The 26,177-nt window shown below is 39.3% G+C and overlaps 4 protein-coding genes across 8 annotated transcripts; 1 reads left to right on the forward strand and 3 right to left on the reverse strand.

The window, feature by feature from the left end:
* The first annotated feature begins 920 nt into the window (after window positions 1-920).
* homeza (homeobox and leucine zipper encoding a) lies at window positions 921-9,252 on the forward strand. The gene is made up of 2 exons (XM_048163136.1): window positions 921-1,189; window positions 6,389-9,252. The coding sequence occupies exon 2, from the start codon at window positions 6,418-6,420 to the stop codon at window positions 8,443-8,445; it is 2,028 nt and encodes a 675-aa protein (XP_048019093.1). The 5' UTR covers window positions 921-1,189; window positions 6,389-6,417; the 3' UTR covers window positions 8,446-9,252.
* A 1,580-nt stretch (window positions 9,253-10,832) lies between these two features.
* LOC125250382 (RING finger protein 212B-like) lies at window positions 10,833-15,140 on the reverse strand. 2 transcript variants are annotated; one of them, XM_048162915.1, is made up of 13 exons: window positions 14,997-15,140; window positions 14,692-14,799; window positions 14,533-14,585; window positions 13,466-13,540; window positions 13,188-13,294; window positions 13,046-13,106; window positions 12,934-12,962; window positions 11,935-11,978; window positions 11,812-11,836; window positions 11,680-11,722; window positions 11,498-11,558; window positions 11,348-11,378; window positions 10,833-11,250 (listed from the first exon to the last, which is right to left on the reverse strand). In XM_048162915.1, exons 2-13 carry the CDS (start codon window positions 14,789-14,791, stop codon window positions 11,175-11,177), a joined length of 705 nt encoding a protein of 234 aa, XP_048018872.1. In that variant the 5' UTR covers window positions 14,792-14,799; window positions 14,997-15,140; the 3' UTR covers window positions 10,833-11,174. The 2 variants fall into 2 exon arrangements, with proteins under 2 accessions (XP_048018872.1, XP_048018871.1); XM_048162914.1 differs by having other exon boundaries at window positions 14,965-15,120.
* Window positions 15,141-16,838: 1,698 nt separating this feature from the next.
* zp3f.1 (zona pellucida glycoprotein 3f, tandem duplicate 1) lies at window positions 16,839-20,763 on the reverse strand. Of its 2 annotated transcripts, none has more exons than XM_048162913.1 (10): window positions 20,637-20,763; window positions 20,347-20,522; window positions 19,697-19,794; window positions 19,488-19,579; window positions 19,226-19,406; window positions 18,975-19,080; window positions 17,583-17,671; window positions 17,301-17,392; window positions 17,055-17,138; window positions 16,839-16,945 (listed from the first exon to the last, which is right to left on the reverse strand). In XM_048162913.1, the coding sequence occupies exons 1-9, from the start codon at window positions 20,719-20,721 to the stop codon at window positions 17,086-17,088; spliced, it is 972 nt and encodes a 323-aa protein (XP_048018870.1). In that variant the 5' UTR covers window positions 20,722-20,763; the 3' UTR covers window positions 16,839-16,945; window positions 17,055-17,085. The 2 variants fall into 2 exon arrangements, with proteins under 2 accessions (XP_048018870.1, XP_048018869.1); XM_048162912.1 differs by having other exon boundaries at window positions 20,347-20,525; window positions 20,637-20,750.
* Window positions 20,764-21,624: 861 nt separating this feature from the next.
* zp3f.2 (zona pellucida glycoprotein 3f, tandem duplicate 2) lies at window positions 21,625-26,172 on the reverse strand. 3 transcript variants are annotated; one of them, XM_048162911.1, is made up of 12 exons: window positions 26,032-26,172; window positions 25,879-25,917; window positions 25,478-25,662; window positions 25,289-25,392; window positions 25,117-25,208; window positions 24,859-25,039; window positions 23,898-24,003; window positions 23,739-23,827; window positions 22,139-22,230; window positions 21,953-22,054; window positions 21,821-21,859; window positions 21,625-21,726 (listed from the first exon to the last, which is right to left on the reverse strand). In XM_048162911.1, exons 3-10 carry the CDS (start codon window positions 25,601-25,603, stop codon window positions 21,990-21,992), a joined length of 855 nt encoding a protein of 284 aa, XP_048018868.1. In that variant the 5' UTR covers window positions 25,604-25,662; window positions 25,879-25,917; window positions 26,032-26,172; the 3' UTR covers window positions 21,625-21,726; window positions 21,821-21,859; window positions 21,953-21,989. The 3 variants fall into 3 exon arrangements, with proteins under 3 accessions (XP_048018868.1, XP_048018867.1, XP_048018866.1); XM_048162910.1 differs by lacking the exon at window positions 26,032-26,172 and having other exon boundaries at window positions 25,879-26,031; XM_048162909.1 differs by lacking the exon at window positions 26,032-26,172 and having other exon boundaries at window positions 21,821-21,882; window positions 25,879-26,022.
* Window positions 26,173-26,177: the final 5 nt, after the last annotated feature.

Below are 26,177 nucleotides of genomic sequence, written 5' to 3' on the forward strand. Positions count from 1 at the left end.
AATTTCTTTTCAACTGAAGAAAGAAAGACATGAACATCTTGGATGATATGGGGGTGAGTAAGGCTACGTCCACACGAAGCAGGAGCTTACCCTAAACCACTCTTTTTTTTTTTCCTCGTCTCAAAAAATATCTGCGTCCACACGAAACCACTGAAACGACTCAAAATGATGTAGTATACATGCCAGACCATTATGTGGCGCTGTAATTCTGCCACAGAGATGCACTTAAAGCAGCGAACAAGACTTGGAGTATGCGCATAAACATTGCGCGCTGTATACAAACTATAGCAAAGCTTAGAAATAATGCTTTATTTTGGCTCAGTAGCTTCTGCAGCACAAACAAAAGCATCTAGAGTCTGCTATTGCTGTAGTTGTTGCTGTTTTGTGCTGTTAGCGCCGTCTGACGGGTCGACACGTGGGGTGATGACGTCATCGTTTCAGAAAATATACGGATAGGCTGTCCACACGAAAACGCAAAGACGGCGTTTCCAGATTTATCCACTCTGGGACACGGTTTCAAAAAATAGCACCTTTCGAAAACGCCAGATCCGTGTGGACGAAATGCCTATCCGATACAAAATTTGTGCGAAAACACGTCTCCGTGTGGACAGGGCCTAAATTATCAGGAAAATTTTATTTGAAAGTGAACTAATCCTTTAACCTCAAACCAATAATTCATGTCTATTCATATATTTGGTGGGTACAGTCAAAGTAAGCAAATTAAGGGCCCCTATGCAAGGTGAAGGGCTCCTGTGTTACTCTAAAGGGATTTGTGGATTCAGTTAACTCTAACATTCATAAAGTTAATAACTTTGTTAAACTTACCTCTGACATGTCTGATCAAAGAATAATGATTTGCAGCCTTACCTGGAGACTCCTAAAACATTTCATGTGGCACAATTCACATGGTAATCACTTCCCAGATGGGAAGTGCATTCACGGGGCCAAGTTTCAGCTGTGCTCCTCCTCCTATTCCTCTCCTTCCCGGATTGGACCTGCACGAGCAATGCACCGTCGTTTCATGAGAAAGAGGGGGCTGGTCCGAGAGTTTCCTGATCCTCTCTGTCTAGCCTCGGTCTGACCGGACAGGCGAAAAACACTTCGGGATTTCCAGAACAAAAGCGACAACGGACGATACGGACCAGCTGAAGTGGCGTATCCACATACAGCCTTGGGAGAAATTCAAGCGGTGAGTTGCTGTTTAACGCGAATTGCTTTACTGTTTACATTCGTAAAGTTTTAAAGCGTAGCCGAGACGGAATTAAAGCTCTCGAAGCTTGTTATTGGATCCTGGAAGCCACGCGATGGGTCAGGCGATTTTGTTTAGCGTCGCGTCGTGTTCACACTATATGAAGCATTTGTTTTGAACGAGGAATGCGTTTAAGTGGGACAACGGGAGTTTATGTGAAGCGTGAGCGGATCCTGCGCCACGAATGCGCTTGTGTACAAACACTCTTTAGGCATAAACCCTTGTTAATTATAGAAGCATTCGGCTTATCATGGCCCTTACACCTGCTTACTGTTTGTTGGATGAATACATACTGTAGTGATCTCATCTCACGTCCTTCGACCTGCGTCAAAAGTTCCCCACATAAGCTGATTATAAGAGAGGCCATGGACAAACATCGGCCAATGACGCAATTTCCAACAAGTCTAACCAAGTTTATTTAACGTTGTATTTCTGATTCATAGAGCGCATGTATGATAGACCATTGTTCATGTTGAAAAATATTAGAATTAAATATTAATACTTCAAAATTATTAATATGTAATATAAAATAGTAAATTCTCACAAATTATTTTGGACCATATTAATATCAAGTATCTTACATTGTGAATGTATTTGTAAAATATATATTTCATAATGTCATATATTTCCAAATTGGACACTAAAGTATAAATGGTAACAATGCGATGACAAAAGCTACTCTGACTTCAAGGGACTTTACGCTTAGTCGAGTCATTCCAAGTCATCATCTGATAAATGAGGTCACCACAGGCGGTCTGGAATTTATCCTGTCAAGTTCACCTCCAACTTGTTTTGTAGATGACTGGCCTGCTCGTTGCGTGTAGTGGTAAATTGCCTAACATTGACAAAGCTTTTCCAAGCAGTATTGCCTAACAGCGTGCTCACGTGGACTACTGGCAAAATCGGTTTCTGTGGTTTGCAGCTTTGTTTTGGGCTTATTAAAGTCATAGGATGCTGCTTCAACAAGCTTAAACTTAAAGAATTCGTTCATTTTCCAAAAAACTTTTCCTGACAATTTACTCACCCCCATGTCGTCCAAGACGTTCATGTCTTTCTTTCTTCAGTCGAAAAGAAATTAAGGTTTTTGATGAAAACATTCCAGGATTATTCTCCTTATAGTGGACTTCAATGGGCACCAAACGGTTGAAGGTCAAAATTACAGTTTCAGTGCAGCTTCAAAGGGCTTTAAACGATACCAGACGAGGAATAAGGGTCTTATCTAGCGAAACGATCGGCCATTTTCTAAAAAAAAGTAAATGTATATGCTTTATATATAAACGCGAATGATCGCCTTCTAAGTGCCTACGCCAAAACGCGTTTCCGTATTCTATTCTACTTACGGAACGAACGCAGCACCTGTTACATTTTTTCCGTAAGTAAAATAGGGAAGGTGTAGGACACGCAGCATAAACGTTTTTGGAGAATACGGAAACGCGTTTTGGCGGAGGCACTTAGAAGGCGAAAGCATATACATTTAAAAAAAAAAATCTTTTCGAAAATGACAGATTGTTTCTCTAGATAAGACCTTTATTCTTTGTCTGGTATCGTTTAAAGCCCTTTGAAGCTGCACTGAAACTGTAATTTTGACCTTCAACCGTCTGGAGGCCATTGAAGTCCACTATAAGGAGAAAAATCCTGGAATGTTTTCATCAAAAACCTCAATTTCTTTTCGACTGAAGAAAGAGAGACATGAACATCTTGGATGACATGGGGGTGAGTAAATTATGAGGAAAAGTTTATTTGAAAGTGGACTAATCCTTTAAGGTACTGTGCCGTTCATTTAGAAATTGGAGACCGTAATCAGTTAAGGTCAGGACAAACACTGAGAAATCATCTCGTCATGATTTGACAACCTTTTAAGAACAGACCCATTAAAAGTTAGTTGACCAACGTGTGCTCTGTAGGCTTTCTTGTTTTGGGTAGGCTAGTCAAACTGCAAAACTGGCAAACAAACCAGCTTGACAAATTGCACTAACTTTTGTTACCTTTATTTAACCGAGACAGGCTCCTGCTATCCTTTTGACCATCTGTTGGAAGGTTAAACGAACTTCTATATGGTTCTACGAGGTTAGGCAAACGGGGGAAGTGGAGCATTACGTGCGCTGGAAAGGGGCAAGGGAGCTGTGAAGGGCAGGGCCCCCATCTCTCTTTTGCCCAAGTCTGCCAAAGTGGGGGTTGGGTGTGCATTGGTGTAGAGTATACGACGGGCTTTAATAAAAGGCTAATGTGTGGAAGAGAACGGCAGGGGGAAGGGGGTGACATCTGTCCTTCTTTCAACTTTAAGAGAGGAAAGTCAATGGCTGGACGGTAGACTTGACCGTAAAGTTCCAGTTTAACGACTTTTAGGGAGTTTGATGAATGGCGTTCCTTGAAACTCAGTCTCTGGATGGGTATCAGTAATGTCAGATTTCCTGAGGTTATGTTGGCTTCATCTTGCAAATGATTTGAACAATTCTGTTGTTGATTTGACCAACCAAAGACTGACCAGAACCCCACCCATTAACCCCCTCCCCAAAGCATCATCCTAGCACCCATCAGCCAGCAACAGCCCACTACCCCCCAGCATTCCAACCTCTTCACCCCTCACAAATTCGGCTTACAAACAAGCAGGAATTTAACAGTTCACAAAAATGAACTGTTCACTAAACGCAAAAAATTGCATTGTGGGTTGTGCACATGCCCTACTATGCTGTGTGATGGTGCTTATGAAGGCAACTGCAGTTTCTAATCTGGCCATGAGTGTAAAAAGTCACAATTTAGGCCATGATTGACTTGTGTTCATCCATAAAGTGCTGCGCTGATCAGCTTTTACCAGTTTTACACACACCCCAAACCACAAAAAAACATCCAACTCGAATGACTACAAATCCAGATTGTACTGGTATGTGTTGTAATATACACTGTATTATTTCCATTGTACATTTGGATGGTTTGATAATTACCAAAACAAATTTATTATGAGAGCAATCTTACTCTGCCAATAAACTTATTTTTTATGCTGTACTTTATCATTAGAAAGCATTTAAAAAACAAAAAACAAAAACTTCCAAAATATTCCCAAGGCCCTGTTTCCACCTGGTATTAAAGGATTAGTCCACTTTCAAATTAAATTTTCCTGATAATTTACTCACCCCCATGTCATCCAAGATTTTCATGTCTTTCTTTCATCAGTCGAGAAGAAATTAAGGTTTTTGATGAAAACATTCCAGGATTATTCTCCTTATAGTGGACTTCAATGGCCTCCAGACAGTTTCAGTGCAGCTTCAAAAGGGCTTTAAACGATACCAGACGAGGAATAAGGGTCTTATCTAGCAAAACGATCGGTCATTTTTGAAAAATATATAACTGTATATTAGGGCTGCATGATTGCAAATTTATCGCACACGATTTGGCAAAGGCTGCGATTATTTCATGCGTAGCTTGTCAGAGTTAGTACATCAGTAGTAAATGCTTCTCCATCTGAAAGCCAGAGGGCGCTCTCGGGCAGAAACTGCAAATATGCCTTGCTGCCGAAGTAGAACACGCGTCATTCCAGGAAATCCTAACAATCGCTGTAGCTGAATAAACAGAAGATTTAAACGTTTTGATTGATTAAACATAATTAATAAACACACGACTGCCATATTCTGTGTAAGAAGCCACTTCATCTGACAGAAGGATGCTCAACTGTTGTTATGAAGTGAGTTTGGAGTAGAACATATTATTAAATGTTTTCTTTTGTTGGACAAGATGTTAATAAATGCTTCTCATGTCTGGAAAGATGTTTGACGCGTGTTGTTTTTTCAAATGCACATTATAAGCGATTCAAACTTTCAGATGTTTTCAGATGGATTAGCATTTGGAGCCATAATTCATTGACAAGCCATGCATAAAAAAAATAATTGCAGCTTTGCGATTTCATAATCGCACTAAGACAAGTCGTTTAAGCGTGATGTCAATGGGTTTTTTTCAAATCGTACGATTAATCGTGCAGCCCTAGTGTATATGCTTTATAAACACAAATGATCGCCTTGCATGTGCTTCCGCATTGCGTATTCTTTAAAAAGCTTATGCTGTATGTTCTACACCTTCCCTATTCTACTTGCAGAAAAAAACGGAACTGGCGTTCATTCCGTAAGTTGAATAGGGAAGGCGTAGGACATACAGCGTAAGCTTTTTGAAGAATACGGAAAGCAGAAGCACGTGCAAGGCGGTCTTTTGTGTTTATAAAGCATATACAGTTGTATTTTATTTATTTATTTTTTTTTGTGAAAAGGACCGATCATTTTCCCTAGATAAGACCCTTATTCCTCGTCTGGTATCGTTTAAAGCTCCTTGAAGCTGCACTGAAACTGTAATTTTGACCTTCAACCATCTGGAGGCCATTGAAGTCCACTATAAGGAGAAAAATCCTGGAATGTTTTCATCAAAAACCTTAATTTCTTTTCGAAGAAAGAAAGGCATGAACATTTTGGATGACATGGGGGTGAGTAAATTATCAGAAATTTTATTTGAAAGTGGACTAATCCTTTAAGATGTGTTTCGGTCAATCGGATCACAAAGGGACGAGGGAGACGCATTCCCGTTTACACCTGGTATTTTAATCCATCTCTTTTATCCACTTTCAACTACTTCTGTCCTGATTTCTTCGAGGGGAGGGTAAATGTATGGGCTTTTTTAGACTTTTCGATCTAATGGACGAAATAAGCTTATGCAATTTACATATGAACGCTACCGGAGATTACGGAAAAACATAGAGAGCAGCTTTCGTTTCTGCTCTGATAGCCGTAAGAACACGCCGAACGCTGTGGGTGTTTTTTCATCTTCAAACCAAACTTGTGTCTTCAGTTTAAATCCTGTCTGGCTAGCCCGCTTCCCATAATGTTTACGCAGAGAGTAGGCGGTCTTTTGCTGGTTCAAATGCATTCGTCCACATGAGCTTTACCACTACAAAAGCAATCCGGTCGAATGCATTTTGACTACCTCTGGAAGTGGTCGAAAGTAGACAAGCTCAAAACGTTTAACACCCCGTTTTACACCTGTATTTAGCATCGTCCACTTGTGATCCGATTGACCAAAATGCATCTTAATATCATGTAGAAACAGGGCTTAAACTGTATTCCTTGTTATTTGACTCAGTTTTTTTTGTTATTCTTTCAGTCTGTGGCAATAGAGGTGTGACATCTCTGATGGCGACGCACACTGACCATGACTTGAAAGTTATCTCTCCAAGAGGGGTGGCAGCAAAAAGACAAGACGGAAACCTCAACAGTCCACGGCTGCAAAAATCAGCATACCACATTTCCGACGGAAATCTCACCGGTCCACGGCCGCAAAAATCAACACACCACAATTTCGATGGAAAGGAATATGCAAGCCCCTCTAATCGCAGACCAAAAGAGAGTAATGGCAGCTCTGCAGTAAGCTTCAGCACTAATAATAACTCTGTAGTATGTCTTCCTTTGGTATCTGAAGGACTGAAGCTAGTGTGGACCCAGTCCGATCAAACACGTGAGCTGGATAGTGTCCCTCAACTTGTTCAGGCCTTCAACACCTTCCCCTATCCAACATCTCAAGAGGTCAGCACTCTTGCCCGTGTCTGTGCTCTTCCCTTAGATAAAGTCAAAGTGTGGTTCATGGTGCAACGCATCAAGTATGGAATCAGCTGGGCATCGGAGGACATTGAAGAGACGCGGCGCAAGCTGTCTAGGCCAGGGCAAACAAGTGAGACTGAACACAAAGAGGGCACTATGAAGAAGAAAAATGGAATTGAGGATTTTATAAAAACAGAAGACCATGTAGAAGATCTAGCACAAAGTACACAAGCGCCTCGCAAAAGACAAAAAACTGAAAGCACAGAACCAGCAAAGCTCTCTCCTGCTCCCTCGCGTTTCCGTTCATCTCTCCCTCCTCCTCAGGATTCGTACTACTACCGACAACCAGTAGAAATGCCAGAAACACCTCAAGCAGCTACCCCACCTACTTCTACAGAGTCTCCTGTTGGATCTGAGCAGCCACGGCATGGCCGCTACAAAAAGTCCAAAGCCCAGTTAACTGTGTTGCGTAAGAGTTTTCTGCAGGAGAACTGGCCCGATGAGATGGAGCTCCAGCGCTTACAAGAGGAGACTGGCCTAACACGTAATGAGATTCGAAAATGGTTTAGTGACAGTCGCTACCAGCTGCGAAATGGTAGGGGATTGACAATGTCGTTACCCGCTTCTCAAGGAGAAAAAAATGAACCCAACTGTAGTCTATCATCTCAGTCTCAGGAGGTTCAGCCTCTTCCTCTCACCACTAAAAAGCAAACTACACAGCATGCTGACATCGAAGGCAAAGAACAGACCAGGCAAAAAACAGGATCACGAAAGAATCGGTCAAGGAGCTCTCAGTTTTTCCAGCTTTTCCTGTCTAACACTCTTGAGGCATTTGAAGACGGAGCATTAGGAGCAGACGAGGAGAAATGTTCAGAGGAAAGCGAGATACAGAATAATGATGAAGTTGGAAGCGAACAGGAAAGCGAGGGACATTGTGTGACTCCTCTAGAGCCAGCTGCACCCACTTCCTCCTCCTCTTCTCCATCCATCACCCCATCTAAAAAACACTCAGCCAGGTCTTCGAAATCTGCACGCTCTGTCAAAGCAAACACTTTGAACAACTCCCTAAACTCCTTGGACAACTCTTCACCTACTTCAGTATTAACAGTGGCGGGACGACCAAGGAAAACAAAGGAGCAACTGGCCATCCTAAAGGAATACTTCCAGAAATGCCCATGGCCAAAGAGTGACTTATACACACAGCTAGTTGAAATAACATCTTTGCCTCGTGCTGACATTATCCAGTGGTTTGGGGACACGCGTTATGCTGTAAAAAATGGACATGTACGCTGGGTGCATTCTGACGTACGTGAACAAGTGCTTGCCGAGATAGCATTGTTACAAAGTGGAGCAGCTGCTGCCGATGTCAGTGGAACCCCAGGAAGCGATGGCAACAGGAAACGTAAGTCACAAGGGAACAGCACAACAAAAACACAGAAGTCTGCCACAGATTCTGTAGACATCAGTCCGTTAGAGCTGTATTATCAACAGACGGGACCATTGCAAGAGAAAGACCTTGACCATCTCTGCCGAAAGTCAAAAATGAGTTACCAACAGGTGCGAGACTGGTTTGCATCTAAAGACAGTACAACACTGGAACCAGAGCTCACTATTATTGATTAATATAAAGATGAAAACTGTTTGTGCTCATGTCTGTTAATCTGCTGTGAGTCCTGTAATTTAGCAAGACCCCAGTTATAAAATTACTTCATGCAATGCCCTCTTTTCCACTGTGTTAAAAAACAGCAATGTGAAATATTTTCTTCAACAGCCACTACATCATTTGTTATCTATCTGACAGGCAGTATTGAAAATGCAAAACTTTAATGTATTTTTGCTCTTTACCGACTATTTGACTACATTCATTACCAAGTATTACCCTTGTTATGCTATGGGGGGTCATCTGTACACTGGCTGTTCCTCCACTTCTTATGTTTGTGTTGTTGGTATTATTGTTAGTAATCTTTTAGAGCCTTAACTGCTGCTTCTTAGAACTGATATGATGCTCAAACTGTTTAATTTTCCAGGAACTTTGGTTTGGTTATCTATTAGGTACTGTAGTTTAGATGTTTGGGCCAGAAATGTTAGCAATTTGAGAGTATGTTTTTGTAAAAGTTTTTGTTTAATTGATCCATATGGCACTGCATATTGATTCCCTCTCAAATGATTTAAAACTGAAGTTTACAATATTTTTTTTCCCCTTCCAATGAGCTAACATTCCGCACTTAGAGGTTTATGGATCCATCTCTCTAATCATGCTTCTTCATTGCGAATAAACATTTCATTTCAATACATCCCTCAACTGCAGATTTGTTCAATTTCCAATGAAAAGACAACAAAAGCCATGGCTTTTGTCAAATCTTGTGCCTTATTGTCTGTAAATTTGTGTTTCAGGGAGGCAAAATAAAACATGACCAATTGTTTAACTCACTGTTGCATTCTGTCCAATTATCTTCTTAACATTATCAAAGATGTCTCATCAAATGTGGTAATTGGAGTTGTCAAAACTATAGTTTAATACTAAATATAGTTCTACTCCAGATATTTTTAATAATTTGCAGTTCAAGCCATTTCATACCCCATTTGCCTAATTCAAATGTGATATAATTACCACTAGAGTTGTCAAAAGTACTGACTTCGTTACCAACAAAGACAAAGCCAATCACTGATTGGTAAAATCATTGCGTCACTGCAGCTGCCATTAAAAACTCCGGTTCCTATAGAAACAGTCAGACGTGCACTTAGGACTGCGGATTAGCTTGATCCAGCCTGAAAAATATTGTTTTTTGCCATGATTCGAGCGTTTAGGAACTAAATTTATGAGACAGTTGTCAGATTTCATTGGTGATTTCAAATATGAAATTTAATCGAAAGCTTGGCAAACAGCTTTGGAGAATTTGATGTTTCCCCATTCAAAGAGATAGAAGCTGCACTTACATGTATGCCCGAGAGGGGTTTCAACGATGGCTGCAGAGTGAAATGACTTGTCGTAAAGGGACTTTGGTATCAATCAGTACTGAAATTTTAAAAATGTAATGCTTTGAGCGCTGTTGAGTGGATTTGTAAACACCTCTGATTGGCCATTGTGTTGATGCACTCATCTGATACGTCTGTGATTGGCTTCAATGATCAGTGCTTCAAAAACGTTGTAAATAGTCATCAATGACGCTCTTCACCTAGTGCTTGCACAGATACACATGGGAGCATTTGAAAGCAGGCATCTATCATGGACTGGGGTGCGTTTCCCAAAAGCATCGTTAGTCAATGGTTAGTTATGGTGGTAAATCCCACTGAACTCTTTTGGAAATGACAGAACTTGCAACCATAGTATGCTTTGGGAAACGCTCCCCAGTCCACTGATCGACGGCTGCTTTCAAACGCTCCCGCTTTCAAATTCAAACGCTTCTGTGTGCTTTCAAACGCTCCCGTGCATCATTGTAGCCAATCACAGACATATCTGATGAGCGCGTCAACACAATGGTCAATCAGAGGTGTTTACGAATCCGCTCAACAGCGCTCAAAGCGCCACATTTTTTAAAATTTCAGTACCGATTGGTACCGAAGTCAGTACTTTTGACAACTCTCGAATTATATCACATTTGAATTAGGCAAATGGGGTATGAAATGGCTTGAATTGCAAATTATTCACAATATCTGGAGTAGAACTATATTTAGTATAAAAACTAAGGTTTAAATTAGATCAGCATTTCGCTTAACACAGACACACAAGTGTTGGTTATATGTGCTAGAAGCTCAGATCTTTTGTACATATGTAGAACCATGTCTAAGTTTTGTTATCAAATCTATAAAAAAGGGACCACAATACAGCTGTTATTTATAATTATACAATAAATCAATCATTCTGGAGAGTTTTTGAAGACGTTCCTCTTTCTCGTTCCTTTCGTATTGTAGCTTTTGTTTGCTTCGCTTTCTTTTATAATACACTGGAAAAAATGCACTTCATAAATTTCTGACATCCTTTTTTTAACTGAGCCAAGCATATAAAAATTTTGAGATGTTTTTGATTTTCGCATTTCTTTTAATTGCAATTCCAATTCTACTGGGAAATGAAAGCAAGTTACATTTTGTCTATATGTATCATTTCAATTCTAGCAATAGCCTCATTCAACAAATGAGAAAATTTGTGAAAGGCCAAAGTACATTAAAAACATTTATGTCTTATATTGCTTTTATTTGTGCCACCTTTAAATTATTTTTCAAATGAAAGAATGCCAATATAATTTTATCCACTGATATGATGCAAAGGATATCACTCATCTGTCGGGTGATGTAGGTACATTAGTGATAAAGTAGCTTTCTAATGACCTGTATTAGCTGCAAATGCTTATTGGTTATGGCCGTGGAGACTGGAGTGTATGTCTAGCCAGAAGCTGGAACTGAAAGTTGTTCGGGGTTGTATGTTGGGACCTAAAAATTATGAGAAGAGAAGATGAACAGTGCAATTGCCTTTCAATTTTGGGCATTAAAAATAATGTTTAGTCTTGGTACATGCATAAAACGTTACCTTGTCGGAGTGTGAACTGAGCTGGGTGTCCCTTTAAGATAAAAAGAGAACATACGCATACAATGAGTATAAACAGTAGTGGATACTTGATGAACTCAAATAATGATATCTGACAGATATGATTAACAATGTCACTATTTCGTCACTTACTAAAACCATGTTCATGTACTGAATTTACGCTTGACATAGAGATGGACGACCCTGGGGGTGTCTAAAACAAATGAGACGCAAAACAGTCACACAAGGATTGCTTATTTTGCTTATCTTGATAACTGATATATTATTATACTAAATAAACTATATGTTAGAATATATTAGAGGCGATAACTCACTGTCAGTCTGGAATGTCTAAACCTCCCCAAAGTGTCACCCGAACTTGCAAGACATTTAGAATGGGATTGCATTATTTGAGAGAAAGCAAATCTACTGTATAAAAATAACTGAGATGATAGAATGCAATGTACCTGAGAACTCTAGAGCGAGGTGTGACTGGAAATGTAATGGGAGATGAAATGTGATAAGAACAAAATATAAAGAGCTTTACAGTCTTTATAAGAGGTGAGGTTTCAAGCTATGACACTTGCTACCTGGTGATGTAACAGCCACAGGAAGAATCATTCTTGGAGTTCCTCTGAATAGGGAAAGAATATATGTTAAAAGTTTTATATTATATTATATTATATAGTAATATATAGATATAATTCATTTTGAAGTTTTATTAAGTGTTAACAATGAAATTATGTGTTTTTTATAATCAATTAACACTGCTTTTGTCATTTTTTACAAGATGGACAAAATTTGTCACCAAAAAAGTCATTCGGTTAAACCAAAATTTCAGTTTTACCGAATGACATTTTTGTTTTTACCGAAAGACGATATTTTCAAACAATGCTAACAGGCTGATATCTAGCTAGCTAGCAAAAGTACAATCAAACATTTTATATTTAGTACAAGTTTTTTAAATATTACAACATTTTCCATGTTTTATAGCGGTTGTTCCGAATGACCTGATATTTCGGGACATTAATTTTTCAAATTTAGTTACTTTGCTTCATGACCATGTGGTCCTTTGCAGGTGTCTGAATGATGTCACATCCTGTCACATGACACTGACCGCATGACTTGATCCAAAATGGTCCCTTTATATTGGTTACTCCAAATGACATCAATGAAATTAATTTTTCCGGACATTCTTTCTCATAACAAACGACTTCTGCAAATAATTTTAATGTCATGTTGCACTATGTTGATATATGATGTTATAAAATCATGCCGGAATAAAAAATATATACATTTATTACATTTTAAGATATTTTCATCACAAATGAAATGGCTGTATTGGCCTTTGGACGGTTAAACCAAATGACCTTTTGACACTTCAAAATCTTTAAAATACCTTTACATGTAGCAAAATAGAATTAAAACCTTTTGGATTCAATAAAAAGAGATCTAGTTGTACTACCTTACATACTTTGAATGTCGCATCTTTGGTTTTTATTATTAAGGCCTTTGGACAAAAAATGACCCGTCACGTCATTGACCCACTATATTATGGCACTCATCTACGCACAATTATCTGTACTTACCCATTAATCGGAAACCTCCCTGGAGAAGTCTGTGGAGGGGAGAAAAATTATCACATCTGAAGAGAACGGAAGTTAGAAGGCAAGTGAGGGACATGCAATAAGAAACTCTTACCCTCCTCTGAGAGAGCGGCTTCTTTAGTTCTTCGTTCTCTTGTTTCAGCGCAGAGACTTGCCTTAAACAAAGCACAAGTAACTAAACAGTCTCATTTTAAGTGCCACTGAATATATCTCAAATCTAAGCCTCAAATTACCACCTGTGACACTCATCACGAACTTCTTTCAGCTTTCGTTCCAGTTCCACATTCCTGCTTCTTAAGAAAGCGAAGACTCGCTCCTTCTGCCTTTTCTGAAAAATAGCAATCTGAAAAACATTTTAATTTTATTTATTTGTGTTTGCTTAGGGCTTGATGTCACTGTGATGATTTTGTGAGTTCACAGCAAATGTTTGTTTGTTTTTAGCCTTCCAAATGCAGTCGAATATGAATGAATTGGGACAAATAGATATATTTGATAAGGAGAAAATGACTGAGACCTGTGAAATACGTTCCAGACAAGCCTGAATGAGTTTCTCTGGATCTCTGAAAAACATCTTTTCCTGAGGCTTCATCTTCACAAAATGAAAAGAATATGTAAGAAACAGAGGTTGGAAGGAATGGGTGAAAACTATTGTTTGTATAAGTAACTTAACCTGTTAACTGTCACCCCCACTTTTTTTTAGACATGAAAATGCACTATCCAAACTTAAATGGTTGTAATTCAAGAATATTTTGGTATATAGACATAAGGCTTTCACTTACATAACTTATGTAAGTGAAAGAGAAAAAAAGTTAAGTTTATGAAAATGTAAAAATACATTTTATATAAAATATATATTTTACAAAACAAGTTTTACTCTAAAACTAAAAGGAAATCAAAGCCAACAAGTTGTGTTCCAAATTTCAGGTTGATATCTTAAAAAATGAGCTTTCAGTAAGATTTTGTTTGGCCGCAGTACCACACTTTTTCACTAGATGACAACCAAGCTCCATTACTGACCATATAAAGGCACCTCCATTTCCATATATGGTTTGAGTGATCTGAACCATATATTTCCATTATTATCATACAATTTATGAAGCAGACATCATATATAGAAGTAGTATGGGAAGTTTGGCAGAATTTTATATGAATTCAGCCTCTAATAAACATAAAAACAACATATATGTTGGTTTTAGATCGCCGCCACAATCATACATTTTTAAACACATTCAATAATAAATATTAATGGTTTTCATTTTTATTCTAAGCTATCTAAGACAACTCCATCTGCTTTCATCAAACAATTTGAAAAAATCTGCACAATACCGCTATTTTCTGCAGTTTTTCATTACTTGAGAGGTTGACAAAAATGACAAAATGGCTTCTTAGCATGTAGGTCACCTTATATGTTGCATATAACTTTTTCATGTTGTCACTCTCTTTAATAACCAAGGTGTATGAACAGAAATGTATTTATCACTCCAAACAACAAGTCCAGCTCCAAAGTGAGCCATGGGACCCTCAGGGTGGGCTCACTTTGTGAATGTGCCATCAGGTTTCTCTCAGGTTTCTTGAACTCACCTGATCAGATATTTGTAGGTAGTTACAGTTGGCATGACAAACTCGGCACTGACCTTTAGAAGAACATATTACACTTTCTTAATGATTTAGCTTATCTTCGCAAATAATAAATAAAATCACAACACACAAAATCACGAAATTAGTGTTTTTCGGACTCACTTGTATTTACGCAGTTCTCACAAAATATATGGCCACAGCTGGACACTATGAATTTTTTCCCTTCTCTCACGAAACAGTTGTTACAGTGAAACCAGTTCATTTCACCACCTAAAAAATAAAAAATATATAACATTAACGGATGATACCGGATGTAACGTCGTATTACTAAATACGTTTTATGCTAATCATGTTGTATGTGCAAGGCTAGCAAAATGCCTAATGCGTTAAAAAGCATTTGTCATAGTATAAACAATTTTTATCGTAATAATTAACCAGAAGTTGGTAAAGTAACGTAGTAAATTTATCTCAAAGCAAGCTGGCGTCGAGTGAGCGGCGTCGTCACGTCACTGAATGGCGCCAAAACAAAATCCTGAGGAAAACTACAGCAGCCAAAATCAAAACAGTTCAAAGTTGTCCTAAGAACTACGAGAGAGAGAGAAGAAGGTTTTAGGACAACTTTAATGAAAGGTTTTGATCCACTTCAAATGTTGACTACTGTATTTCGGCGCCATCTCTTGGCCAGTTTAGTGAAGTTAGAAAACGTAGTTTTAAAACAAACATTAGTGCAAATGCTCAAAGTCTGTCATTAAAGGATTAGTTCACTTTTGAATAAAATTTTCCTGATAACCCTTATGAAAATGAACCATGGTTTTACTACAAATAAAACCAAAAAAAAACATGGTTATTATAGTTAAACCACAAATTAACCTTGCTACTCTAATCATAGTTTAACCATGGTAGGCTATTTGTGGTAAAACTGTGGTTATATAAATGGTAATCAATTAGCCAAAAAAACATGGTTACTACACTTTTACTATAATAAAACCATGGTTAATTTTCGTAAGGGAATTTACTCACCCCCATGTCATCGTTTATTACCCAACTTATTGTCTTGCACGTGCTTCCGCTTTCCACATTCTTCAAAAAGCTTAAGCTGTATGTCTATGCCTTCCCTATTCTACTTAAGGAAAAAAATAAACTGGCGCCACATTCGTTCCGTAGCCTAAGCAGAATAGACCCTTTGAAGCTGCACTGAAACTGTAATTTTGACCTTCAACCGTTTGGGCTCCATTTAAGTCCACTGTGGAGAATAATCCTGGAATGTTTTCATCAAAAACCTTCATTTCTTTTCAACTGAAGAAAGAAAGACATGAACATCTTGGATGACATGGGGGTGAGTAAATCAGGAAAATTTTATGGTGGACTAATCCTTTAACCATATTCAATCCAAGCTGGATTGAAAAGTATTCTGGATTTCCAATATTTTCAGCAGCATTTGCAGTTTGTATTAAGTATTTATTTTATTTTTTTCCCCTGTCACAGTCATTCATTCACACTAAAAACAAATGTTTGAAGGCAGCTATAAAAGTTGATTGTAAGGGGAGCCTGACAGTAAATGTCATTCTTCACTAATAAGGGTACTAAAGCAATTATAAGTAAGCTTACCAACAAAGCAAAGGTTTATGAACAATGTTTTGACATGCTCTTTCAAATAATATAAAAAAAAACAAACAAACAAAAAAACTTGATATGTATCCATACCTTAACCGTCCTTAAAAAAAAAAAAAAAAAAAAAAAAAAAAAAAAAATGCATTGCAGACAGTATGGCAGGAGGACAAAGAAAGGAAGGTGTCAGTACAAGTTAAGACCTATAGCTAAAGGAAATGTTAGCTTTTTTGTTTTGTCAAAGACGTTCTAATTAACAAAACGCTTGACAGATATTTGACAAGCATACACATACATGCACACGAAACACCTATACAACATGATCAGTTCATTTTTAATTGTATTTAATGAAATATTTGTTCAACTTTCTTTTTAATGAAATAAACTTATGGCGTTGTCGTTGCTATGGCACACAGACAATAGTGTCAATTTAATGTTAAAATGATTTCAGCTGGAATTACCTGTTCTTTTTATATTGGCCCATTTTACCTGAATGTTGTGCCATGGCTCAAGTAGTAACCTGCTGATACTCTAACTCATAATTTTAAAATTATACTTTTCACTATATACAATTTTTTTTTAAAGAGCCCCATACTAGTTTATAAAAACCTTATGCATAGCTTATTTGATGGTATTACAAGTCATTTACCAAAACGTGGCCCATTTCATCAGACTTCACCCTATAAATAAAGAACAGCATCCACTTTATAATTGTTTATTTCTCTCAAGAAACAAGTTGAACAGGCACAGGTAGAGAGCTCCACCCTTAGGACGTCCAGAACAACTCCAGTGGTTTGGAGGCACCCATCTTTGGAAACAATTAAACATGAAATAGAGGTCACAATGGAAAAATGAATAATAATAATAATTAATAAATAAATAAATAAATAAATAAACCACCAACAAATATAGCAAACCTTGTCAAATCCATAAGGCATGACCCAGTCCTTAGTTTTCAATAATAACAAGAGGCCCAAGCACAGAAGTTGAAGTAAAGGAATCTGTAGATCATGCAGTCAGTTTATGTCCAGTAAAACTCATCGAAAAATACTCAAAATGATTCACATGAACTCTTGAAATGGTGCCTACATATTTATTTTTCACCTCATGGTAGCGTCATTCAATCATGGTTTGTATTTTAAGCAAAAATGGGGAACATTCACCTGCTGTTATTTCTCTTTTCCTTCTTCCTTGACAGTTTGTGTCACAGCAGCTGCAGAGAGAACTCTGGGATGGATCATCAAACAACACCCATCTGCAAAAAGAAGAGCCTACATTTTTTTTTTTAAAGCCTATTGGCACATAAAAATGGTTATTTTAAGAACTGTTCATTGAAAGGTTCTTTGGGGAACCTGAAATTGTTCTATGGCATACACTGTGAAAACCCCCTTTAGGAAACTTAATTTTAAATTAAAGTATTCAGCATTCAATTTAAGTTAGCATACCTTGAGCTGTTCCTGTCATACTGACAAGCTTTCTTGCTACTACCCAGGTCTCTTGGGTCCCATGCCACAAGCGTGCAATGCAGGTACACCTGAGGATGGTGCAAAAGAAAAGTCAGACGCCCAGACAGACAGACAGACAGACAGACAGACAGACAGACAGACGCCCAGACAGACAGACAGACGCCCAGACAGACAGACAGACGCCCAGACAGACAGACAGACGCCCAGACAGACAGACAGACGCCCAGACAGACGCCCAGACAGACGCCCAGACAGACGCCCAGACAGACGCCCAGACAGACAGACAGACGCCCAGACAGACAGACAGACGGACAGACAGACAGACGCCCAGACAGACAGACAGACGCCCAGACAGACAGACAGACGCCCAGACAGACAGACAGACGCCCAGACAGACAGACAGACGTCCAGACAGACAGACAGACAGACGCCCAGACAGACAGACAGACGCCCAGACAGACAGACAGACGCCCAGACAGACAGACAGACCCCAGACAGACAGACAGACAGACCCCAGACAGACAGACAGACAGACCCCAGACAGACAGACGCACAGACGCCCAGACAGACAGACAGACGCAGACCCCAGACAGACAGACAGACAGACAGACGCCCAGACAGACAGACAGACGCCCAGACAGACAGACAGACAGACAGACAGACAGACAGACAGACAGACAGACAGACAGACAGACAGACAGACAGACGCCCAGACAGACGCCCAGACAGACGCCCAGACAGACGCCCAGACAGACGCCCAGACAGACGCCCAGACAGACGCCCAGACAGACGCCCAGACAGACGCCCAGACAGACGCCCAGACAGACGCCCAGACAGACGCCCAGACAGACGCCCAGACAGACAGACAGACGCCCAGACAGACAGACAGACGCCCAGACAGACAGACAGACGCCCAGACAGACAGACAGACGCCCAGACAGACAGACAGACGCCCAGACAGACAGACAGACGCCCAGACAGACAGACAGACGCCCAGACAGACAGACAGACGTCCAGACAGACAGACAGACAGACGCCCAGACAGACAGACAGACGCCCAGACAGACAGACAGACGCCCAGACAGACAGACAGACGCCCAGACAGACAGACAGACAGACGCCCAGACAGACAGACGCACAGACGCCCAGACAGACAGACAGACAGACAGACGCCCAGACAGACAGACAGACGCCCAGACAGACAGACAGACGCCCAGACAGACAGACAGACGCCCAGACAGACAGACAGACAGACAGACAGACAGACAGACAGACAGACAGACAGACAGACAGACAGACAGACAGACAGACAGACAGACAGACAGACAGACAGACAGACAGACAGACAGACAGACAGACAGACAGACTTGCATCTTGTCCGATGGCAAACTTGAAAGCTTGAAGACTTAGCCTGATCTCTGACAACTGGTTTCTTGGCAGAAACCTGGAATTTGTCTTTTTGCTGTCTACCAGACACCTTTAAAAAAATAATTACAGGTAATTACACAGGAATCAATTTTAAAAAGGTAGTAAGACCAAGAACTGTACCAATCACTCCACTGCTGTGGAATTAGAAAACATTTTATGGCTCCAGAAAGAGCACACCATGTCTTCACACATACCCCATATTGGTAATGAGTGGGTAAATTTGAGAATCTGGACCCAATTCTGGTGTTGTGGAAGCCACACATTCATTTAGGAGCAGTATTAATGGCTGATGGGTCTTCTGGTCAACTGAAGCAGCAATTGGGATTGTTGTGCCTAGTGAGAACGTTGTGGTAGTGGCCACACCACTGAAGTCATCTACAATTAGAAAATTGGTCATAAGATCATTGAATATTCAAGAAGAAAGTCAAGAATGTTTCATTACAAGTATATACACACCCTTCATGAGAGCCATACGAAAGGTCAGATCTCCCTGGCCATGTATATGAAACAGCAGTGGATCATACAGAGGCGGCACCCAGTCTTCTGGCCTGAGAAAAAGACAGCCGTTTTGATCTTCATTAATGATTGAATGGTCTTCAAGCAGCAGTAAGACAGATTAAAATGGAGCACGAGGTCTTGAATAAGTGAAAGGAAAAAGCCATCACCTTTCATGTTTACAGGCCACAGGGTAATAAATTGGTTGCGCTTTTGACAACGTTGTAGAAGTGATCTCAGTCTCATATATAAGCTCATTGATTGTCACCTATGAAGGGGAAGAGTTTGAGAAGAAACTAATGAATAGATTGTGATTTAAATACATTAAAGTTCATTAACAACCTTTTGTCATTCACACCACTGATGAAACCAATATGTAACTTTTCTCAGCACTGCAAAGATACCCCAATCGCAGCAATCTTTGTGTCACATGTTGTCAAAAGTATTTGGGTACCAAGTCGGGACTGAAATTTTAAAATGTGAAGATTTATATGCTGTTGAGCGGATTTGTAAATCCCTCTGATTGGCCATTGTGTTGACATGCTCTTCAAATTAAAACACTTCCGTGTACTTTCAAACGCTGCCGTGTGTTGATCATTCTAGCCAATCACAGACATACAGACATCCGCTCAACAGCTTGTCAACACAATGGCCATTCAGAGGAGTTTATGAAACCACTCAGAGCTCAAAGCGTCACATTTTTAAAATTTCAGTACCGACTGGTTCTGAAGCCTATGTTTTCCATGTACAGATGTCTCCAAAGAGATTTTAATATTTGATTGTGGCACAATTCCCTATTAGAACAGCAAGTACAACTTACCATCCTCCGAATATCACAGGCCCCAAACTCAGCATAGAAGATGGCCTCAGATCCTTGAGGTTTTACAGAAACCTGGGTTGGAGAACAGCCACCCAGGCGGAGAAGGGACAGATCCACTTGAGAGTTTGCTTCAGTCCATCGCACAGACATAGAGTTTTTGCCACAGTCCACAGTAACTGCTGGAGGGGGATGAATTTGGAGATAGCCTTAGAATCAGTGTGTACAAAATTCAGCAAAAGTGTGCAATGCTTGGTGTTAAAATGCTCCATCTGCTGCAAGCTGCATATTACCTGCTTGTGCCACTGAGAAAACAACCAGACTTAAAAACACAACAAGCATCAAAAAGGAAGCCATTTTGACAACATGCTGTTGCATTCTTTCAGGAAATACTTATGCACTTTGATTGATATACCTAATTAAAGGATTCCCATCTGAAATGCATTATTCGGAGGAGCTTAATGAACATCAGCTGCTAATGTTCTGGTTGGTCAAGTGGGTTAGTTTTATGCTGATGGCATTCATCTTGGTTGTGAATTATATGAATGCCAGATAAAGGGGTTTTGCAACATGCAAATTTAATTAGAACCAATCCACTAGCATTTTGAAACTTCTGGCAATGTTTGCAAAAACAAAAACTAGTCTTTGCGTCCAAATGTAATTGCTCCCTGGCAGTAGCCTATTACAGCAGGTTGCAAAAACATACTGTTTTTTACTAGCTCAGACTCTGATAGTGATCAGATAATCCAAGAGGCCATTTACATGATGCTGTTTAAACCAAAAACATATGTATATTGTCTGTTCATTTATGCAACAACAGCATTTATGGGGCCTGAAAATGGAAACCTTTTGTTTTTGGAGACGATACCGTTATCATCTCCGTGTAAACTACAAAAATGCAAATTTGTGAAAACTGTGATGTCATGCGCATGCGTATTACCTGTTCAGTCTATAGGTGTGTAATGATTCTTCACAAAGTGATGTCGCCAACTACTGGTCTGGCATGCTAATACAGCATTTATGATCAATTTCTGCAAACCCGTGTTAGTCAGTATGCAAAAAAAAGCAAAGGTTTTTGTATATTTTTAGAGAGTACACAGTTTTTAAAGAGTTTTAACTTTCCTTAACGCATGTCATAACCTGCTCCCTTATAGCTGGAAGTAATCAGAGCGAAATATTGAGATTTCATGAGCCATTTATGAAGACAAATTGATGCATCACTTTTTTTATTTTGGTCAAAGAGATCACAGCATGGAAAAGTTTCAAATAATAGACTCAAAAGATGTTTCACAGTCTTTTAATGAACACCATCAAGATGTTTAAAATTTGAAGCAGTCAAAATTGGCTGCTTCTAATGACTCCTTCAGACCACAAATAAAGAATCTAAAGTAAAGACAGAACAAAGTTGGTCCACTGTACACAATGGTTATTCATTCAGCACAAGAAGAATATCATATACAGAGTAAACACCACTGACCTGTCCATTATCCAGTGCATCACCAGACATTAACTCAGCCTACCAATGAGAAAAACAAACCACTGCAATATGCATAATCCGAAATACTACCATAGGACAGTATTAAACATTTCTAAGAACATAATTACAAACCTTTCTCTGAGATGATGCATGGCATGTCAGAGTAAAATCATGCTGAATCTTCAGTGATTCTCAAAGGCCCTAACACAGACTTTAGTACCAGTCCTTGAGGAGCTGTAATCCCAACACAATGCATGTTAACTTTAACCCATTTGCAATATTTATCATCAGTTATTCTGCATTATGCTTTTGATTTACCGGAATCCGTGTCCCTCTTTTCACGAACTCCACATGTTGAATCACAGCACTGACAAAGAGAACTCTGGAAAGGGTCATCTAAAAGCTCCCATCTGTCAATGAAGGATTATATTTTCCAATAAATCACATCAGCATGTTGAAGGAATTTAAAGGGTTAGTCCACCCAAAAATGAAATTTCTGTCATTAATTTCTCACCTTCATGTCGTTCCACACCCAGAAGACCTTAGTTTATCTTCGGAACACAAATTAAGATATTTTTGATGAAATCCGAGAGGTATATGACTCGTCCATAGACAGCAATATAATCAACACTTTCAAGGTCCAGAAAGATACTAAAGACATTGTTAAAACTGCAGTGGTTCAACCTTAAAGGTCCCGTTTTTCGTGTTTTTTTGAAGCTTTGATTGTGTTTATAGTGTGCAATATAACATGTGTTCATGTTTCACGTGTAAAAAAAAAAAAAAAAAAAAAACAGTATTTTTCACATAATTTACTTCTGTATACCGGTGTTTCCACTGTCATAAAAACGGGCTGATGATTTCCTTGTTCTATGAAGTCCCTCCTTCAGAAATACGTAACGAGTTCTGATTGTGCCAGCGGTTCCTGTGTTGTGATTCGACAGCAGTTTAGCGCATCTTGCCCGGAAAGGTCACGCCTCTTACCATAACGTGGAGATGCACGCGCTCAGTGTTATTGTAAACATGTCTTTAATTTTACCCTATCAATTTGAGCCGGAATCAGACCCGGTGATTGGACTGCGGGATGAAAATAACAGCGTTTCGACGACATGGCGACAAACACACTCTACAAACGCAACTCTTGTGTATTCCTGTGGGCGGAGGTTAGTCAAAAAACTGTTTTAGTGACGTCATTAAAGAAGGAAGTAGAGGGATGTAGTCCAAACTGGCCGTTCGATGTAGGCGACTTCTGTTAAATAAAATATCTCGCTTGGCATTGAACTTTGAGCTTTAACATTTTACAGATTTTATTTATACTCTAACAACAACAACATTACACACTAACAAAAGTTTGAAACATGGGATCACGAAGAACGGGACCTTTAATGTTATGAAGTGACAAGAATACTTTGTGTGCAAAAAACAACTTTATTCAACAATATTGGTCATTATCCTTACGCAGGTGACGCAGTGAAGGCTTCCGTGTTTACGTCCAAACGCTGACTCAGTATTGGCCAAAGCTGATCACGTGATCAGCACGACGTATGCGTGTGATTCTGACGCAGGAGCTGGCCAATCCTGAGTCTGACATAGAACCTGGAAGCGCTGGATGTAAACAACATATGAGAATGACACAGAAGAGAAGAGATTGTTGAATAGTGTCATTTTAGTTTTATTTTTGCGCACAAAAAGTATTCTCATCACTTCATAACATTAAGGTTGAACCACTGCAGTCAAGTCGACTGTTTTGATGTCTTTAGTACCTTTCTGGTCCTTGGAAGTCCAGATTTCATCAAAAATATCTTAATTTGTGTTCCAAAGTGGTCTTACGGTTTTGGAACGACATAAGGGTGAGTAATTTTTGGGTGAACTTTTTTGGGTGAACTAACCCTTTAAGTACAAATCAACTATATACACTTACTCTCCTGTGGCTTTATTATAATTGCAGGCTTTCTTCACATCATTGAGGTTGTCAGGGTCCCATGCAATTAATTTGCAATGGATATAGACCTGCGGAGAGGGTGAGGGTTACTAAACATGTTTAATAAGTTACCGCATTCCTATGAAGAGACTCCCTCACCTCTTGTCCCACGGCGAATCTGAATGCTTGAAGGTGAAGCAGGAGCGAGGAGGAGTGAGATCTTGGTAAAAACTTGGAGAAACTTTTCTGACCATCCACAAGACACCTATGATGGGTTCACATTAAAGGATTAGTCCATTTTTAAATAAAATTTTCCTGATAATTTACTCACCCCCATGTCGTCCAAGATGTTCATGTCTTTCTTTCTTCAGTCAAAAAGAAATTAAGGTTTTTGATGAAAACATTCCAGGATTATTCTCCTTATAGTGGACTTCAATGGACACCAAATGGTTGAAGGTCAAAATTACAGTTTCAGTGCAGCTTCAAAGAGCTTTAAACGATACCAGACGAGGAATATGAGTCTTATCTAGCAAAACGATCAGTCATTTAAAAAAAATTAAAAAAATACAACCGTATATGCTTTATAAACACATTATCGCCTTGCACTACTTACGGAACGAACGCGGTGCCAGTTTAGTTTTTTTTCCATAAGTTGAATAGGGAAGGCGTAGGACATACAGCGTAAGCTTTTTGAAGTATACAGAAAGTGGAAGCACGTGCAAGGCGATAATGTGTGTTTATAAAGCATATACAGTTACATTTTTTTCAAAAATGACCGATTGTTTCGCTAGATAAGACTCTTATTCCTCGTCTGGTATCGTTTAAAGCTCTTTGAAGCTGTACTGAAACTGCAATTTTGACCTTCAACCGTTTGGAGGCCATTGAAGTCCACTATAAGGAGAATAATCCTGGAATGTTTATCAAAAACCTTAAATTTCTTTTCGACTGACAAAAGACAGACATGAAAATCTTGGATGACATGGGGGTGAGTAAAATATCAGGAAAATTTTATTTAAAAGTGGACTAATCCTTTAAGTCAGTTATAAAATACGGCCACTAAATTGCAGCAAATAACGAAGATCTAACTTTGGATGTTTCAAATAATCACAAATATACACACCCTTTATTGGAGATGATTGGATACATGAGCGTATCCGGGTAGATTTCAAGGGTTGTAGAGGCTACGCATTCCTCCAAAAGCAACACCAGTGGCTGATGGCCTTGCTGGTCAACACCAGCCCAAATAGGTACAAAAGATCCCAGTGGAAAGACACTGGATTCTGCAGGGCCACTGAAATCATCTGGAGAGAAGGTTATTGTAGGTGAATTATTGTTAGAACGAGAATACATGACAATATATCAAGATCTGCCTACATACGATTGAGAATTGCCATTTGAAAAGCCAGTTCTCCATGACCTTGTATTACACCAGTAGAAAGGCTCTGGAAGGCAGGAGTCCAACCCTTTGGCCTGAAGACGGAATCTAAATTATTGTACATCATAGATGGGAATGATTTGGGATTGAGTGTCCTGTTTTTTAAAGATGTTACCTGTCATTCACACATGTGACTGGATAAGTGAAAGAAGGAGGGTTGGGCTTTGGCAATGGCCTGTAGCTTAGAGTGTTCTCGTACACCAAGTATTTCCATGTAGCCTAATCAGAAGGGAAGGAAAATTTTGTTTTTCCATCACCATATTTTCAGGATTCTATGATTACCAAAATCAGAATGTGAACTCACCGTCCGTCTAAACTCACACCTACTAAGTGGATAGTGAAAGTGTGCCTCTGCTTCTCCATTTGACGCGTTTAAGAACTGTGAAGGAAAGCAGCTACCCAAGAAAAGACGAGCAGGATTTCCAGTCATTGATTTGTCCAGTTTCCACTTAACATGAATAGACTGTTCCTCACATGTAACTTGGATATCTATTGGAAAAGAAGAGAGGAAGTACTTTATTGTATGCCTCAAAGTTGAACAACTCTGGTATCTGTGTTTGGGACCTGGTCTCAAAGCAGGTTATTAGCAAGCAGACCATCTTGGACCAACAACAAAACAAACTAATAATTATCTCCTGCTCTTTAAAACATGGTGTTACATGTTAAGAACTTATTATATTTTTCTTGAGCTATGATAAACATTACCAGGATTACTATCTTCGGACTTCTCAAGTGCTGTAGCAACTACAAAAACAAAAAAACACAAGTAATTCATGATCAGACAGTGGACAAACCAAGGTGCAAACCAAACTATGAGCAGCTGAAGCAGTTATCAGTAATTTACCACAGCTGACACACCTGACAGGGGAGGAAACGAAAAAAGCAGTATTTACACACTAATTGGAAGGCATGCTACTCTATATTTGCATTATAATTAGTTTTGTAGAAATCTACAATTCTGTATATAATTTTGGCGGGATTTATTTTGTTGGATCGAGCAAAAG

Source organism: Megalobrama amblycephala, linkage group LG17, assembly GCF_018812025.1.
Source record: "Megalobrama amblycephala isolate DHTTF-2021 linkage group LG17, ASM1881202v1, whole genome shotgun sequence".
Taxonomy (NCBI): domain Eukaryota; kingdom Metazoa; phylum Chordata; class Actinopteri; order Cypriniformes; family Xenocyprididae; genus Megalobrama; species Megalobrama amblycephala.